Source organism: Grampus griseus (genome assembly GCF_964374135.1).
Source record: "Grampus griseus genome assembly, chromosome: 6".
Classification (NCBI taxonomy): Eukaryota; Metazoa; Chordata; class Mammalia; order Artiodactyla; family Delphinidae; genus Grampus; species Grampus griseus.
In genome coordinates this window covers 112,691,608-112,703,844 of record NC_139000.1, presented here as the reverse complement: position 1 = coordinate 112,703,844, position 12,237 = coordinate 112,691,608, and the positions used below count along the sequence as shown (strand labels likewise).

Here is a 12,237-nt window from a genome sequence, read left to right as displayed (position 1 = left end):
CGATAGATGTAATACCAGTTTTGCTTCTATTATTAGATAGTTAACATTTTAACTGTTACTTGTGAGAGGTACAGGACAATATGCTCATAATTCCACTCTGAATAAAAGATTAAAAAGTCTCAACTTATGAAAAAGGTGCTGGAAATAATGTTCACGTCCTAGTCCAGCAGAGGTGCTTATCACCGAAAATCCACACCGGGAGACTTCCCTGGTGGTCCAGTGGGTAAGACTCCACGCTTCCGATGCAGGGGGCCCGGGTTTGATACCTAGTCGGGGAACTAGATCCTGCATGCACGCCGCAACCAAGACCCGGTGCAGCCAACACAAATAAATAAATAATTAAAATAAATAAATAGGGGGCTTCCCTGGTGGCGCAGTGGTTGAGAGTCCGCCTGCCGATGCAGGGGACACGGGTTCGTGCCCCGGTCTGGGAAGATCCCACATGCCGCGGAGCGGCTGGGCCCGTGAGCCATGGCCACCGAGCCTGCGCGTCCGGAGCCTGTGCTCCGCAACGGGAGAGGCCACAACAGTGAGAGGCCCCGCGTACCGCAAAAAAAAATAAAAAATAAAAAATAAAAATAAATAAATAAATAATAAACAAATAAATAAATAAAATAAATAAATAAATAAATAAATAAAATAAAATGTGGGTTTCCTTCCCACCATGCCACCTACGCTTGCTGTGATCGCACTCAAAGTCTTGGGAAAGGTTTCACATTTTAAACAGGATACTTGCCAGGTTGATGGAAGACACAGAGGGTACATGTTACCGAGATTTTTCCACTTAAACCTGACATAGTAAATCCAAAGCATTCCTGCCAGCCGACCAGGGACTCTGAGATCTAGACATCTCCCGGGGTGACAGGCAACAGATCTGCTTATAATTAGTTTTCCATTAAATGGAATTGGCATACACGCAGCATTAATAAACCGTCCTCTTGCTGGACATGCAGCTCTCTTGTATAATCCTGGGATAAAATGGCTGAATGTAAATTAGTTTCTGTGTATTCATGCTCTCTCGTGACCTGTCGCATCTATACGCCCTAGAGTGCGCCCAGCTAAGATCAACTGGTAATTTACTGTATCGTAAAATTGTTGGCCCACAAGGGCTGAAACTCAGACAGCGCTTCGTCTTTTCCACTAATTAATTTTTCTAAGATAGAAAAGTCAGTCTCTTTTCCCTTAAGAAATGAAATCAGAATTTTTCCACGTGAAGTAGTCATCTGGAGATGGAAATTCCAACAGGTTGTGAATGTCCTGGGGTGGGAAGGAGAAGAGAGGGAGGGAGGGAAGGGAGGAAAGGGTCTTCTCTGGAGATGAGAGGGCACGAAGATTGGGCAACTCAGCTCTGCTCAAAACACCCAGGGCCAAGAGAACCTCAGGGGAACCACCTTTTCATAAAAATTACCTGACTTTCACCCTCTCCCTAAAGGAATCAATGCAACTTCTCCCACCCCAAACAGCTGTACTATCAAGGAAGCTGTCATTGTTCCAGAAATATTAACAAAAAACTTTAACTCTAACTGGAACTTATTAACGTCCATTTAAATTCAGGAACATGCTTAACTCTATGAAAAGCTTTCAAAAGTCTACATCAAGCTAGGTACTATACATCCCACCTTATTTCAAAGTCGGCTTTCAGTTATTCATAAAATGCATCAAGACAAGATAAATATAACGTAAGAAAACAAGGCAAAAGGTCAATGAGGGGGACAGGACCAGATGGAGGCAACAACCTGACTAACGTGCAGTGAGGTCCTTGCTGGGGGGTGAGGGGAGGTGCACATCTGTCTCTAAGCAGCTGAGGAGAGAGAAACAGAATTGGCAACATATATAAAGTCCACAGCCTGAAAACAAACCAGCGCGGAGAAGCCTCCCTGTTCCCGGTACAGACAGCGGAGAAAACCCCAGCAATGAGCCAGACCGACCCCGGGGCTCTGAGGAAACCAGTGAGCACGCTGCACCCGCCGTGGCCCTCAGCAGAGGCGGATGCTCTCTCACGGTCACCTCCCTGAGTTCCAGGCAGTGCCGCCTCCCCGAAGCAGACACGACTCTCGCGTTATACGCGAGGGCCAGAGGCTCAGAGAGGCTGAGTGACCTCACTGCCGTATCACAAAGGAGAGGCTGGGCTGGACCCCCATCACCGACCACACTGTTTCCTCTGAGAGCATCACAACTGGGAGAGATTCTGTAAAGCAAGCTAAGGGCTGGGGTCCACTGGGGAGAAGGATTTAGTGATCTTTTCTATCCTCATTCAACTCAGCACTGGAAGAAACAGTCTGAAAGTGTAGCGAGGCAGCGGCCCGGACGAGAGAGGCTGGTTCCTAGCAGTTCCCCTGCAGGTTTAGGAAACATGGATTTAAGCCATTGTGCCGCTGCTTCCCGAGGTTGAATTTCTTGTTTCTTCCTTTTCAGTTTTCTCCCCACAGAGTTCTTCTTCGTATCAGCTTCCCTCGACTGCCCTCACTCTTCCTGTTCATTTCCCCGTTAGGCTGTCTGAAAGCACTCAGCGGTTTTGTTCAGACTGTCTGCAGGCTGCGGGGCTTTCTGGAGAATCACACATCTGATAACCTCCAGGGAGGCCAGTCACACAGACCAACAGAAGACCAGGAACCCAAAAGGAACTGTAATCGGAGACAGGAATCCGCCCGTCGCGTGACCCGAGGCAAACCATACGGCCTCTAGGATCCCAGCTCCCTCAGTACTTCGATAAATACGCCTGGTCTAGAAACCCAAAAGAAGCAAAGGTTAAGCCTTCAGAAAATCAGGCTGACCTTTAATGAAAATTAAAAGTTCTCCCCGGAGCTCTTCCTGTAGCCTCAGGCCACCGACCCTTGCCATTAAAATAAAGTGCTGGCTATCGGCCTGAGACTGTGATTTTTTGCTAAAATGAATAGAGAGAGGATGAGAGATGGAGACCCCACCCTCACCAAGCATCATGGTGAGCTGCGGTGTCAGGAGGGCGGCAGCCAGCCCACAGGGCTGCGCACCTGTAAGCGGCAGGCACGGGGGTCCGGCGGGAGGCGGTGGTGCACACTCACCGAAAGGGCGGCCGGGTAGGGGGCCTCTGGCGGGACCGTGCACGAGGGGCCGGTGGTCACCGGGCTGCTCGGGGGCGGGGTCACAATCAACCCGGTGGTACTTATGTGGACCTGCCAAAGAAAACAGAGTGAATAAAAGAGGACGCACGCGCAACAGATGAGACCAGCGAAGCCCCGGGCACCGAGTCACAGCTCAACATTCAAGACCCGCACAGCTCCCGTCACTGGGGGAAGGCAGAATCCCCTTCAGGTTATCCAGCCCAAACGTACTGAGGCCCTAATGTGTGTGAGATGCCAGGGAGCCACTTGACAAACACTGGTCACGACAACGTTTCACATACAGGATCCACGGCTGCTGGCCTTCCCGACAGCCGCTGCCTCACACGAGTGCTGCCGGGACCTGCCTGGCCTGCAACTAGCCCGTTAACACCTGCCCAAGGATCCTGTTCCGGTGGGTTGTCCTGAACGCTCACCAGTCCACCGACTCGTGAAATCTACACGACATGCTTAAGGGATCGTGCCACCTTCAGGATCATCTCCCGTGGGGAATGCGTAATTAAAATGCAGCTGCCCGGACCGCCGATCGCAGGCAACTAAAACCTTTCAGGGAACAGGGTCAGGCCAAACTAGCTGTTTTCAAAGGTGTCTTATCGGGACTTCCCCGGTGGTCCAGTGGTGAAGACTTTGCCTTCCAATGCAGGGGGTGCAGGTTCGATCCCTGGCCAGGGAGCTAGGATCTCACGAGCCTCGGGTCCAAAAAACCAAAAACATAAAAAGCAGAAGCAATACTGTAACAAATTCAATAAAGGCAAAAAAAAAGAAGGTCCACATCAAAAAATAAAAAATGTCTTTAAAGAAAAAAAAAGAATGGGTGTGTTAGCCATAACACTACCCAAGATTAACTGATTAGTTACTCAGGTCATTTCATCGCAGGTGTTCGGCTACCTGACCAATTTCGCTCCCGCTGCACCCTGGGTGTGACTACAGACCGCGGGAGTGGGTTCCTGCACAAACGGGAAGTCTTTCCTCCACTATTAAAGGAATGTGGCTGGCTGCTACCTCGTCTCCCCAGGAAACAATGTTCCACCAAAATTGCTGGGCTTTTTGTAACAAAAACTTAACCCCAAACCTAGTTTCCTCAATCCCAATAATTAGGAAAAAGATTATCAAGACAAAGAGAGGCTTAGAGATCAGTTCCCAGATGGCCTGAAGGACTTTCATTCCCTCCCAGGCAAGGAAAACCAGCATGCTAGCACACAGCTGATCTTCACAGGTCAAGTCTGAGCTACGTGGAATCCACATTCTTGTAAAGCTACACCTGTACCTGGCAGCTCATACACTGACTGAACCTAGGCAGAGCCAAGGGGCACCTCCACAAAGGCTCCCCGCCAAACCTCAGGTTCGGTCTCTCCTGTGAACCAAAGTCTATTTCCATTCAATTTCTAATGAGATGCACATGGATTTTTCATCCTAGGATAAAACCTAGCGGCCTCTAGCTATCCTATTCAAGAAATGCGTTTGTGTATGTACTCTGAGGACAAGTACGTACTCTGATGCAAGTTGGCATCACAGGAAACACGAGTCTTTCTTCGAAAATAAATGAGGCTCCGTTCAAAGTGCACGCTGTTACCTAGGAACCTTTGGGGTGGGAAAAACTTGCCAAAACTCAGCTTCCAGGGCCTGACCCTACAAGCCGCGGAGGAAGTCCTCACTAGTGTCTGACGTCTCGCCAAGAGCCCCAGACCGGGAGGCAGGGTGATGAGCTCGAATGAGTCCGTGAACTTGTACAGTCATGTTGTGAGGGCGTGGGGTAGACCACAGGCCGCCTGGGGTCTCTGCCCGCACGGCCCTGGACGTGGAGGACCCTGCAGGCCCCAGTTCCACGCAGGTAAGGGAAGAGACAGAGTCACCAAAGGATGACTAAAGGCAGAAGCAAGCGGCAGGAGTGACCAGGCCGAGCGGGGCAGGTCTCCAGAACGAATGCCCTGAGCAGGGAGGGCAGCCTGGCTTTCCACTGTGCTCACTCCTTCCCGTGGGGCTGCACACTGGCTTGGCTTCCTCCCCGGGAAAGGGCTACGTGGAGAGCGGGGAAAGCAAAGAGGAAGGAGTGGGTGGACCTTCTTGCTTCCCCTGAAGCTGCTGGCAACACAAAAATGCTACAAAGCACTGAACATCACGAATCACTCCTGCAGCTAGCAGAGGGCACAAACATTGAGGGCGCGGCCGGAAGAGCAGACAGACGCCTACCTGCTTGTGACACCACGTGCTTCACAGACGCCCATCACAGACATCTGTGCACACCTGTGCTGGGGACCTGCCTGACAGCACAGCCTACAAACCACCTTCCAATTCACGCATTTGACGGTGCCAGAGTCACCGATACGATAACAAGCAAGCTGTCTGCTCCCTTCTGTCCTGCAGGATTTCGACGTGACAGCGTGATCTCTAAGTGCCATCCGGAAACACGAGGACGAGCCCGGACAGGGGAGCTGACCCGGAGGCGACATCACAGTGGCCTGACCCCCTCCACGTGGCTTTCGTTCAGGTGCGAGAGGATGAATGTTCACTGCTGCAGGCCCCGTGCTTTGGGTTTTCTCATCAAAGCAACCAAACCGCGTGAAGCAAAAGCAAGAAGGACACAAGGCCCAAAGCAGGAGACACATCCAGCCTAGGGCCCGTCACGTCTACAACAGGTCCGTCCTGGGTTGGGCTGGGCTGGTCCTGCTTCACTGTGGCCCACAGTGCCCGGTGATGGGCCCAGGACCTGGGGCCGGGCGTGCGTGCCGTAGCCGAGGCTGGAGAACCCAGGCAGCGCTGCAAACCTCTCTCATCTCTTCTAGAAATAACTTCTCCCTGAGGCAACATGTTAGCACTGAGAACAGAACCTGTTAGAACACGGGGAGGCCGTCTTCATGGAAACAGAGAGGAGAGCCCGTTTCCCCAGTTACTGCACCCAAGACACAAACAGCCCCGCCCTCCCGTGCCCACGCCCAGCGCCATGCCCGACACCGGGGTCTCTCGGACAGACGCTGGGTGACCCGCCTTCCCCTCCACCTTCTCCACGGCCACAGACGGCTGTCCACACCTCCAAGTCTGTGCCCTGCTGAGCCGCCCCGAGTCCCAGCAGAGGCTCACCTTTTATTTCAAGAAAACATCACTGTGAATGCTGCTAAGGTCACGAAATGAAAAACAGTCCCGCGACCCAATTTTCCATAGGGAAGAGCCCTTGTCACCAGCCCCTCCGTCAGAGCCTCCCTCAGAGAAGGACCTGCAGCTCTGACCCCTCCAGGGGTCACCCCCCTCGTACTCCTTGCTCAGACCTGGAACGGGTCTATTTCCACAGGCTTGACCCCTTCCTGGTTCTCCTCTATACACTGTCCAACTGACTCACTCACTCAACACATGTTTATGTTGCTTACTGTCTGCCTGACGCTTGGGAACAGCAGTGAACACACAAAGCCCTCTGCCCTCTTCCGTGTGTGTGTGTGTCCATGTGTGTATCTCTGTCTGCGTGTCGGTGTCCTACTCCCCCTGCAGGGTCACGTGCCACGGACACACGACCTAAAAAAACGCTGCTGAGCCACAATCCCATTCAGAAACTACGAGATCGTGTGGACCTGCAGGACGGGGTCAGGTGGCATTGCGCTAACCTTGCTAAGGAAGGCCAAACGCTGCACTGCACATTTTTATCCCGTGGTCCAAAACAGGCATGCGTCAACCTGTGTAGTATATGTTTGTTTTTACAAAGCACAGTGGAATGTATATAAAACCTGCATGAATTTTAAGATGAAACACAAGACTTGAAAGCAGTGTCTCCCGCTGCGGCAGGCTGCTCAGGACCCGGCTCTCTGGCCTCTGGTGGTAGAGGACACAGCTCTCCTCTGCCTGGGTAACTGTAGCTGCCTGTGACCTGGGTGGCCCCCCGGCCCGGGGCTCAGTCTGCCCACAACTAGGGTCTGACGCACAGAAGCCTATGTCTTCTCCATCCTGGGTCCACGGTGCATGCACGGCGCCCAGAGCATCTGTAAGAAGGCACTCGAGACCTGTTTGCCAGATGAATTACCAACGTTCCCAATCATCGTGTGTATTTTTATTAACACAAGAATAACATGTAGCTATGTCTTAAGGCCATGCAAAGTCTTGATGGACTAACGAGTTAAAAAAATAGGGGGCTTCCCTGGTGGCGCAGTGGTTGAGAGTCCGCCTGCCAATGCAGGGGACACGGGTTCGTGCCCCGGTCCGGGAAGATCCCACATGCCGCGGAGCGGCTGGGCCCGTGAGCCATGGCCGCTGAGCCTGCGCGTCCGGAGCCTGTGCTCCGCGAGGGAAGAGGCCACAACAGTGAGAGGCCCGCGTACCGCAAAAAAAAAAACAAAAAATCAAAAAAACGCTAGGCCAATTTCTAGTTTAAACTAAATGTTTCTTCCCGTCCTCTCCCTGTAACCCTGACTGGAAGCCTAGACACCACGGTGAGTGACACAGACGCAGGCAGCTGCACACCCCACACCGTGACCACGGCACCTCCAGTTTGGGTGGAGATGAGGTTTCAGGGGGCGAGAAGGCTCCGTCCCGCTGAATGGGGACCTGGTGGGGAAAGCACTCAGCGTGACTGGAGTCATCTTGTAATTGCCGCTCTGCCCTTTGGAGGTGACTGAGCCGACCTGGGGATGTCCAGGCTGGTTCCCCCCCCCACCCCGCCATTTCCACCCACAAATGCAGAGGGCTTTGCCCTGGGAGAGCTGCTGTCCCCCGAAGGCTGACACCATGGTGGCCCCGGGGCGGGGCAGTGCAGGTACCTGGGAGGGGGCGCTGCACGAGAGCCCGGCCAGCTCGCCGATGCGCGCGGCGGCCGTGGGGTTGCTGGAGCTGATAAGGACCGGGGGGCTGATCTCCACGGAGTGGCGCTGCTGGGTGGCCTGCGACGCCCTGCCGGCCGTGGTCAGGGAGGTGAACGAGTGCCGCTTCTTCGTGTTCTTCTTGGCTTCGGGCTGCCTGGGGGCCGCGCTGCTCGGGGCAGCGGCCGGGGCGCCCTCCGCAGCGCCAACGCCCCCCGCGGGAGGCTGGTCCCACTCGATCAGCTGCTTGGCGGCCGAGTTAAACTGCAAACCAGCAGAGGACACGAGAAGGTCAGATGACAGGGATTCTCGACACCCTTGTATCTAAAGCTGAGCATCATCACTTTAAAGTCTGCGGGTGCAAGTACACCTTTCCTCCCACGTGAGATGTCTTTTCTCTCGATACGAGGACTGCACTGTACGTACATCACAGAGAGATGCTAAGCCGAGGACAAACAATTCCAGTGCAACACCAGCAAGACTAAGAACATTTTTCTCCCCCAAGAATCTTCAGAGTGTCTAATGTTAAACGTTGCCAGTTAACAAATGAAGATTTATTTCGGCCCCTGAGGAAATGCAGGGAACAGTGGGGAGCAGGGCGTGTGGTCTCAGGGCAGCCTCTACTGCTTGGTAACAGCTGGGCTCTGCTGCCGGCGGTGACTGCGGGCAGGACCGCCACCATGAACCTGGCACACTTCCACAGGAATCACCGCCCCCTACCTCCCTGTCCTGTGCGGGCCCTCACAGAAGTGTCGGCAGAAACTCCTGATGACTTTTACTTTTGAAAATCACGTGCCCGCGATTTTCCTGAGCTTAAATTTTGAATCATAACACGTTGAGACCTGAAATCCAAGTCCTGCTGCCAAGTGAACTTGGCCTGTTTGAAAAGTTGTCTGAGTGTAAAGTTGGGGCCCGACGGTTTGTCAAAAGCTGCCCACTGCGTTGGGAACGCCAGCAAGAAAGAACACAGGGTGTTTCTGTTCCCTGAGGTCAAATGCAACATTTCTAGAAAGCTTGCATGACAAGCAGCCGCATATGTACTTACCCAGACAGTACAGTCACAGGAAACATCAGGCATAGTTTAACCTCTTAACAACCATGAAGATGAAAAACAATAAGCTCCTCGAAGAGAACTGGGGAAACAGTAAGGATGGTGGGGATTTTCCCATCCCAGCACTTCGCACATGCCTCTTTCATCAAATGCTCTTTTCGCACCTAACTGGTTTAGAACTGTGTCTCCCCAACCGTGGACGAGGACGTCCTCCCAGAAGGATGGAAATCCTGTCGCGATACTGAAAGATGTGAACTTGCTCTGGCACCCGTGGCTCAGGAAGTTGGTGACTGAGCTCTGAAGCCAGTGCTTCCAGGTGAAAACTGACTCAGAGGGTTCCTGGGGACCCGCCGTCACGTGGCCTGACAGCTTTTCTATCACAAGCCTACCCCTCCTTCAGACTGCAGAGATTCTATCCACGTAAAAACTTTCAAGACTCGCAGGCAGTAACGCCCCAGTAATACTGGGCGATGCCCGAGAGCCAGGGGCAGGGGGAGGGGAATCAGGACTCCAGCGGGTGTTAGGGACTAAGGGTGGGCTGCTGGGAAGGAGCGGCATTTGGCCCGGAGACCCCGTGTTCACAATGCTGCCTTGGTCCCAAGAGAATCATATGCCCCAGGAAGCAAGGCCATGGCTCTGTTTTCATGGCAGGAGTGGCCCAGACCTCGGGACAGAGCGGCAGACTGTGTGGGGCGAGGGTCCTTGTTCCTGCACAGGCTGGGGACGAGGGTCTGAAATTGGAGCAGACAGACTAGTCCCTTCATTGCCCTCACCCCAAACCCATCACCCAGTGAGACGGAAGAGCAGGACTGCGATGCCAGAGCTCAGGGGTCTGGGCATGCCTCCTTCCAGGGTGAGCTCACCTCGACGGGAAAGCAAGGACCCGACGGCTTTTCACGGAATTTCGAGGAACTCTGTATGAGCTACAGTGTGGCTTTCTTTCCACGACCTTCTCTAGCCACAACACCTAAGTTCACTGTCCACCCGCAAAACAAATCCGTGCCCTAAAACACCTTCCTCCCAGCCCTGGGTGAGAACTAGCTGGTAAGATTCAGGGTGGACACCAGGTAATTCAGTAGCTGGGGCACAAAGCAGGGAGCCGCAGGATTTGCTGACCTTAAAATTGTAAATGTCCCTTTTTGGGACACCCTGAAATTTAGAAGGAATTAGTCTTTGAGAACTTTCGGAAGCATAAATAAACACGAGGAAGGAAATACTGACATAATAATAGTAATAACAACAGTCATAACAAGGCAATTTAAGAAACATCAAGATATTTTCTGTGTGCAGCTGGCCTCTTTGCTAAAGAGAATACAGTCTTTTTAAAATACAGTAATTAGGGCTTCCCTGCTGGTGCAGTGGTTAAGAGTCCGCCTGCTGATGCAGGGGACGCGGGTTCGAGCCCCGGTCCAGGAAGATCCCACATGCCGCGGAGCGGCTGGGCCCGTAAGCCATGGCCGCTGAGCCTGCGCATCCGGAGCCTGTGCTCCACAACGGGAGAGGCCGCAGCAGTGAGAGGCCCGCGTACCGCAAAAAAATAAATAAATAAATAAATAAAATACAGTACTTAAATTTTTCTAAAAGAGAGCAAAAAAATTTAATGAGAGCTAAGTTGAATAGTCACTGTTTTCTATAAAGCTTTGCAGAGGAATCGGCCTCTAGGTTCTGAGCATCAGAGGCTACACATAGCAGGTCTGTGCAGAGGGACCTTTTCTAATTCATAACCCACCAGGGTGCTTGTTCCTCAACATGATGGTTTTTCAATAAAAGGCAAATAAAGACTTTAAAATATATATTACAAAAGTAATACACGTTCATTACTTTGAACAGGAAACAGTGTAGCTTTATGGTGAGTAAAAAGTGACGGGCCTCAGCCAGGTTCTGCCTCTGTCTTCCCCGCCGACCTGTTTCCCAGTTCTCTCACACTCGACAGTTTGGAACATACCCTTCCATGTACTTTCTATGTAGATGTTGTTCACTAAGCACCTGCTTGATTAATTTTAACACAAATGCAGCCAAGCAGCACATACATTCTCTCCTCTCACAGCATCTCATGAAAAGCCCTTCCTGCGAACAGAGCAGGCTGGTCGCATGGTACCCGCTGCATCCCCCTCTTGTGCACCCTGCCCGAACAACCATATCTGCAAGGCAGACTCCCAAAAGGGAAGCTGTCAGGTCCAAGTGTAGCCTAAAGCATATTTGGAAGGATAGTGCCTAATTGCACTCCAAAAATGTGTCGTTTTCATCATCTCTGAGAGCGAATAAAAGTCCCTGTTCCCCACATTGTTCACAGTGTTAGGTGTTACCATTTTAAAAAATCTCTACCAGTTACAGTATTAGGTGTTCTCAATCATTTAAAAAAATCTCTATCAGTTACAGTATTAGGTGTTACCTCTATCAGTTACGGTATTACACGTTATCAATCATTTTTTAAAATCTCTAGGTGTTATCAACCATTTTTAAAGAACTCTATCAGTTGAAGAGAAAATTTGTATTTTCTTTTAATTTGTATTTCTCTATTAATGAGATTAAGCATCTTTTTTCTTTTCCTAGGATTTCCTTATTCCCACGCTTTATCCATTTTTCGACTGAGTTGTATTTTTCTTATAGATTTATAAGTGCTCTCTACAAAGTACAAAAATCGTTCTTTAATATACTATGTATGCATGTATGTGTATGAATGTGTATATATCTCCATTAAGTTAGAAACATTGTTCCAATTTGTTTTTTCACTTGATATGTTTGTCATATATACATTTTTCTTGGATGGGCAAATTTATTCACCTTTTCCATTATGGCATCTCAAGCTAACATCATGCTTTAAAAATCTTTTTTCTACAATCATTTTTAAAAATAAAATCATTTTTCTCCTAGTATATTTATGGTTCCTCCCTTTGTCCGTGTCTTTGAACCACGAGGATGTGTAAAGACTGAAGCAGAGACAGTGCGTTCTTTCTTCCAGGGGCCCAGCAGCTTGTAGAGCGCCCATCCCCTCCTGCCAGCTCTGAAAAGCCACCTTCACAAGCCGGGGCAAAGGGAGAACCCTCTGCTGCACTGCCAGGCCCAGTGCCCAGTCCCCAGGGACGATGCTGCTGGGTGGAAATTCAAGCCACTACCCCTTCAAAGCAGAAATGAGTGTCTGCCTCACGTCACAGTCCTCTGCAAACTGTTTTTACACAACGGCAACGGGGAATTTGCTTTTCCGTCCCTGCAATTTGGGTAACAAGGCTTTTGTTTTGGGATGATCTAAATACAAAAGCAAGCTTAGTCTTCATTCATAAAAGGAGACTTCCCCACAGCAGAGGAATAA

General features: G+C 51.1%; 1 protein-coding gene across 2 annotated transcripts in view; it reads right to left on the bottom strand.

Annotated features, from left to right (window-relative positions):
- The window catches only part of SH3RF1 (SH3 domain containing ring finger 1), a 160,295-nt gene that overhangs the window by 28,964 nt on the left and 119,094 nt on the right, over positions 1 to 12,237 (bottom strand). For both annotated transcript variants that reach the window (XR_014296943.1, XM_082657536.1), the window contains exons 5-6: positions 7,838 to 8,140; positions 3,042 to 3,152 (exon numbers count right to left, since the gene is read on the bottom strand). Coding sequence is in view for 1 of the 2 variants with exons in the window: in XM_082657536.1 (XP_082513662.1) it covers positions 3,042 to 3,152; positions 7,838 to 8,140 (414 nt within the window). In the remaining variant the exon portion in view is untranslated. The remainder of the gene's footprint in view (positions 1 to 3,041; positions 3,153 to 7,837; positions 8,141 to 12,237) is intronic.